The sequence below is a fragment of the Penaeus monodon genome, chromosome 39 (genome assembly GCF_015228065.2).
Source record: "Penaeus monodon isolate SGIC_2016 chromosome 39, NSTDA_Pmon_1, whole genome shotgun sequence".
Taxonomy (NCBI): domain Eukaryota; kingdom Metazoa; phylum Arthropoda; class Malacostraca; order Decapoda; family Penaeidae; genus Penaeus; species Penaeus monodon.
In genome coordinates this window covers 7,083,567-7,089,627 of record NC_051424.1, presented here as the reverse complement: position 1 = coordinate 7,089,627, position 6,061 = coordinate 7,083,567, and the positions used below count along the sequence as shown (strand labels likewise).

At 38.7% G+C, this 6,061-nt stretch overlaps 1 protein-coding gene across 1 annotated transcript; it reads left to right on the top strand.

Annotated features, from left to right (window-relative positions):
* Positions 1 to 255: 255 nt before the first annotated feature.
* On the top strand, positions 256 to 5,644 carry LOC119597199 (zinc finger protein Dzip1-like). The gene is made up of 3 exons (XM_037946723.1): positions 256 to 336; positions 1,791 to 2,202; positions 2,444 to 5,644. Exons 2-3 carry the CDS (start codon positions 1,843 to 1,845, stop codon positions 5,060 to 5,062), a joined length of 2,979 nt encoding a protein of 992 aa, XP_037802651.1. The 5' UTR covers positions 256 to 336; positions 1,791 to 1,842; the 3' UTR covers positions 5,063 to 5,644.
* The last annotated feature ends 417 nt before the right edge of the window (positions 5,645 to 6,061 follow it).

Sequence of the window (6,061 nt, the reverse complement as noted above, 5' to 3'; positions counted from 1 at the left end):
AGGTATAATTTTATTCGGTCTTTCTTCCTGTATATTGCATGGGACGTACCGCCAGTACACCTTTCAAATCAAGTTGACAGTTTATTCCCTATGTTTGTGTTTGACATCAAGTGAAATGCCGATTAAATAGAGTAGTCATTGAAACATATCCAGAGACTGAGATATGATACTGTTTTTATGTCATACGAAATTGAAAATTACTGAGACATTTTACGCACAAAAGATTGCAAAGATGTACGTCGGTCGCCATGGAATCCGCACATTCAAAATATAAACAAAAGGCAAGATGAAAGGATATCCAGCGTAAACTTCCCTTACAGCCATGAAATATGAATTGTAAGTCTTTAAAATTACATGAGTTATATGTAATTGAAGATGATACAAATTACAAGGTAGATTTGACTCCCGTCATTGAGAATGACAAGCGTCAGATGTATAATATTTCGTTTATTCAGTAGGTTTGTCATGAATCATGGCTTGGGTATTCATCATAATATCAGTCTTCCAAATGTGTTTCTGCTTCTCTTTTACGAATTCAACTTTTAATGTTAGGATCTCAGAATTTTTTGTTTAAAGGGATCACTAAACTTAAATTACCATATTCCTTTATTCAATGAGGTAAACTTAATTATGACAAGCTGGTTTGTGGTGATTGGTATATTATTGTATATTTTATGAATTAAGTAAAGTGTCACCATAAATTAAGAGTAAGACTGTCTATCTCATACTTTTTTTTATAGATTTTGGGTAATTAGTAATATATAAGCCAGACTGGAAACTTTGTGGCACACGCACTTCTGGTTGCATGCTTCTCTGTTTTCACCCCAGAGTTCTAACTTTGTTATTTGTTGGCCACACAAAGTCATCAAAGTGCCTGTTTATTGTGCAACGTGGATTGGCCTATGCATGGATCACTTTACAAACTGATTGACTGCATAAAGGCAAGCAACAGAATCATCATTGACAGACCATTTTAATAGCATAAAAATTGTATGTAAATAATGTATTATCCATCACTAATATTACATAATGCAAAATAAAAGTCATACAACAACAAATTTGCTCATTTTTGGACAAACTGAAAATTTAACTGCACAAGTTACTACATTTTAAAATAACATGCCTGTGCATAGAAGGTTTCCACTCTGGCATATAAGACTAGGAAATATTGATAGTTGTGATTATGAGATGCCCTAGTTTTATTCCATATAAATGATATATACAACACCCACATCTGCCAAGTTCCGTGCTTTTAGACCTCAGGCAAGGGCAACAAACCTTCACGAGATATATTCTGGGAAAATATAGATTTGTAGATTTGCCTAGTGATTTATATTTAAATAAGGAAACAATCAAAGCTTTGTCTTGTCAGGTTATATGTGGTAGAGGTATTCTGTCTGTTGCCAGTGCCAAAGGTACTCTGTTTTGGATTTAAGACTGTAGGCTTCCATCACAGTAAGTTTCACATTTTCTGTAAACATTAATCTCAGCTTTACAAAATGTTATGATTTTTTTTTTCTTAATGGATAAGGTTTAATAAATATATGTCCAGATCCTTTGCTTATTCATGTACTGGAACCACATTTTTTAGATTTAAGCAAGAGTAGAGTGATTAGTAAATACCATGTTGAATTTGAGTATCACATATTGCATCATACTATCTATTCACAAATTAAGGATATGTTGTTTTATTTATCCTGTTAGTAATAAAATCTGTAAAAATAGATACAAATCATAATGTTTTTAAACAATGGACTTGCTTTTGATCACATCCATCTTTCATTTCACAGGTAGATTCTTCTTCATCATTTTACACATTGTAGCAATGTTACAATATTGAAGATGAGGACAAGGCTGGGGGCAGCATCACCGGCAGGAGGCACCATCCTCCCTCCTGCCGTAGAGTTCCCCTCTCAGAGGCGGGAACGAGTGGACTGGCATAAACTAGCATCTGTAGATCTTCATGAACTTGCCTCAGGATGCAGCATTGAATTCTTACAAGAGAACCTCTCACATGTTGCCTTCTGTGATTCAGAATCTGAGTTTGATCTTGGAACAATGGCAGGTCAACGGAGTCTGTTGAAAATGTTCCGCCTTGCTCAGCTGATCATCCAATACCTTTTCCTTTCACAAGATTACATGGAGTCTCAATTACAGCAAGCTCAGGAAGATGCACAACAGGTCATGGAGAAGTATCAGCAGGTGATGATTACTCCTCTCTCTCTCTCTCTCTCTCTCTCTCTCTCTCTCTCTCTCTCTCTCTCTCTCTCTCTCTCTCTCTCTCTCTCTCTCTCTCTCTCTCTCTCTGTTAGAGTTGTCAGTTTATATATATGCATATTAATTTTCATGTTATCTTATTTTGTAAATTGCCAATGAAAGGCTATATTAGATTACTTTTCATCATTATTGCATTGTTTTTTATTTCTTTCAAAATCTTTGACAGGTAAAGTCAAAATTGCTGGAGCAGGTGGAAGAAGCCAAAAAGATGAAGATGACCAATAAAAGCATGCGAGAGACTGTTAAGTATGTTAACTCCTTTGCCTTGGCTAATGGCATATTCCAGTCTCTCAAGTGTCCTCTCTGTACAAAGGCCTTCAGAGGGCAGGATTTTCTCCAAGCTCACCTCTGGCGCAAACATCCTCAACAAGCAAATGTTGTCACTATTCCGCAAGTACCCCCAGTAGCTATTGGGGAACCCTGCCTGGGCCCCACAGCTACAGTGGACAAAAAATACTATGGAGGGCCACATAGTGATGCCACACCCCTCCAAAGTGTGCCAACTCAAACCTCCAAGACAAATGATGTAGAATCTTACAGAATCATTGAGATGGAGAAAAAGTTTAACACACTGAATGATAATTTTTCAAAATTCATGCAAAATATGGAAGAGCAGAAGAGAACGCTTGAGAAGGAGAATGAAAGAAGACAGGAGGAAGTGAAGAAGGCATGGGAGGACAAGAGCAACATGGAACAAGAATATAAAGCTGAGCTGGAGAAGCTTAACCAGCAGATAAACCATCTCCAGAGACCCAGACAGGAACAATCAAACAGTGTAGATGTGGACAGATTTGTTGCCTTAATAAAACAGCAAGAGAGTGAGATCAAGACCCTCCAGTTGCAGATTGAAAATCAGCTGAAGACCAAGGTTGAGGAGTTAGGGGATGCCCATCAGAGTGAACCTGCCATTGCAGGTTTGTCAGAAGAGCTGAATGCCCTGAGGAAGCAGCTAAGTGAACAGAGGAAGAGCCATAAACGCTCCTTAAATGAAATGAAGGAATCAATGCGGAGTGAGTATGAGAAAGCTCTGGAAGAGGAGAAAAACAAACTGAAGGTAATGATGCAGGATTTGACCAAGCAAGAGACTCCAGTGAAAGCCATTTCTCAGAAGCCCCCTCCATCCCCCAAGACTCCAAGCATCAAGAGGTCCAAGCCATCCACACCACCCACACCCAATAGGTCCACTAAGCCTTCTGTGACCTCTTTAGACTCACCTGATTCACCTGCAATGAGATCCCCAGCTTTGCCTGCTCGCAATGCTCAGGGAACAACTCACTCATACCGAATGGATGCAGAAGACACAGACGACGACACTGAGGACAGTGAGACTGATACTTCACGTTGGACACAGGCTACGACAAAGATCCCACAGCTTCAGGTTGTTAGTCCTGACCCCAGAACAAACATTGTACTTGAACCCAACATTTTAAAAAAAGCAGGGGATGGTGCTGCTGATTCAGAGAACTCCTCTTTTGAATCTTCAGAAGATGAGGATGATGAGGCTAATGGATCATCAGAATCACTAAAACTGGAAACTCTTTTAAGGGATAATCCACAGTTGTGGGAGCAAATGAAGAATGCAACTTCCGAAGTTCTTGCCAAGAAGCTGTCTTCGCTTGGCCTTGAAGGATCTGTTCAAGGCATCAAGACTGAGGTTTTGACTTCTTGCCTCTCACAGCTGAGGAAGGAGAGGAGGAGGTACGAGGAGAAGCATGAAGGATTCCTGGACCTGAGAAAGAGGTTGGAGAATGAAGTAAATGTAAAAGCAGATGAGAAAATAGAAAATGTAGGAGATATTTCTGGTGTGCAGCCAATCTCAGAGACTGTCAGGAAGAAAGGTCTTCAAGCAAGCATGCTCTCTAGGGTTGTCAAGAACGTCAAGTCCAAGGTAAGGGAGCGTTCAAAGTCCATCACTTCCACCATGAGCAAGACGAGCATGTCAGTTAAGTCGGGTGTGAAGGATATATTTAATGCTCATGCCAGACCAACAGAGGACATCAAAATTGTCACAGAAGATAGAAAGGTTTCTCTCACGAAGTCGAAACAAGACAATGACAGTTCATCAGACACAGAGTCAGAAGAGAGCTCTTCCAGCAGTGCTCAGATTGAAGTGCACAATGAGACTTCTAAGTCTGTAACCAGGAACCTCTTTGGATCCAATGAACCTCTAGAGGTGGTGGCAGCAGCTTCTTCATCAGGGAGTGGCGCCCGACCCAAACAGAGGAACTACTTTGACAATAAAACTTACGGGCAGGTGGAGGAGGACAGTAGTGACTCTGAGTGGGACTCAGAACCAGAGTATGAGAACATGAAGAAGGAGCCACCTGTGAGATCAGACAGTCTGGCTAAATACCCTGGAGAACTGTTGCAAGATGCCAGCAGTGCAGCTCACAACACCAGCTGGGATAGTGTGCAGGACAGCAAGCCTATCAAGCTCAAGAAGCCTCAAGGGGAGATGGTGAGCAACCTCTCACGCACCATAGAACTACAGCTCAGTGGAAGACGGAAAACCAACATGGCAGGGGCTGTGGATGTGATGAGTAGTGGGGAAAGGGACACAAGTGGCACATACTTACAGGTCCCAGGCTCAACGTCTTCACCCCATGTGAGTCGACAACAAAGTGTAAGTGACTCCTCTAACACTGTGCGCAGCAGTATGTGGGGCTCGCTAGAGGACATGAAGGACAATCAGAAGAAACCTCAGAGTCTTCCTTCTGGGGGAAGCAAGGCAGTCATTCACTCCTGGGACTCAGAGGATGACTTGGACATCAGTGAGATTGAGTAAAATCCAAAGGGAAAGTTTATTGGAATTTCTGCACTCACCTGATGGTCCTTTCATCAACACTTATTTTTGTTTGTTCCTAATTGTCCTTTTTTTTCAATAGTGAATTTTGAAACATCCCTTTTTTATATATGAATTGTATTGAATCTCTGAAAACCTTTTCACTAGGCATCTCACATTATTTATTCATCCTACATTTCTTCTTCATGTTTTGTATTCAGGAGGTAAGGTCTGTGTACTAATATGTTCTATACAGACACATGTGGTACTTCATTTCTGTCCATTACACTTTAGATTTGCCTTAAGCTAGAAGCCTAATATATACTATATGTTATAACCACTCTATCTGTGAAATGTGAAGTATAATTCAGAGGCCTTTTATCCGGTGCCCAAATTTATTATGTGCTTCCTGCTCTCTCCCACCAATCTTCATTGCAAATGCTTTAAAACTGATGTGTATATATAGTTTTAAATAGAATCCATTTTTAGTGTTATATCTTATAAAAAGATTATGCAGAATTGTATGTCTAACTCAAGTACAAAAATAATTTGTAACACTTTTATGAATTATACTTTTATCCCAGACTTTTGTACTTCCTCATCCAAAAATTAATAGAAATGAATTTGTTGAGCTTTATTGATGATAGTATTTATATCCTTTTATAACTATCTTTAATCCTGTCTTTCTGTATTGCCATTGTCATTTTGTTATCATTTTTTTATTATTATAGTTATTGTCTTTATCATTATTGTTTTTGATATTATCATAATTATTCTTAGAATTATTGTTATCCCAAGTATGATTTTTATTGTTAATATTACTATTATCATCATCATCATCATTATTATTACTATTATCATTATTATTATTATTATTATTATTATTATTATTATTATTATTATTATTATCTTTATCGTCATCATCATCATCATCATCATCATCATCATCATCATCATCATCATCATCATCATCATCATCATCATCATCATCATCTTCTTCTT

Excerpts from the sequence above, each read along its gene's own strand:
- LOC119597199 (XM_037946723.1), top strand. The coding sequence starts at position 1,843 with ATGAGGACAAGGCTGGGGGCAGCATCACCGGCAGGAGGCACCATCCTC. Across the intron at positions 2,203-2,443 it reads TCATGGAGAAGTATCAGCAG|GTAAAGTCAAAATTGCTGGA; the intron begins GTGATGATTACT and ends AATCTTTGACAG.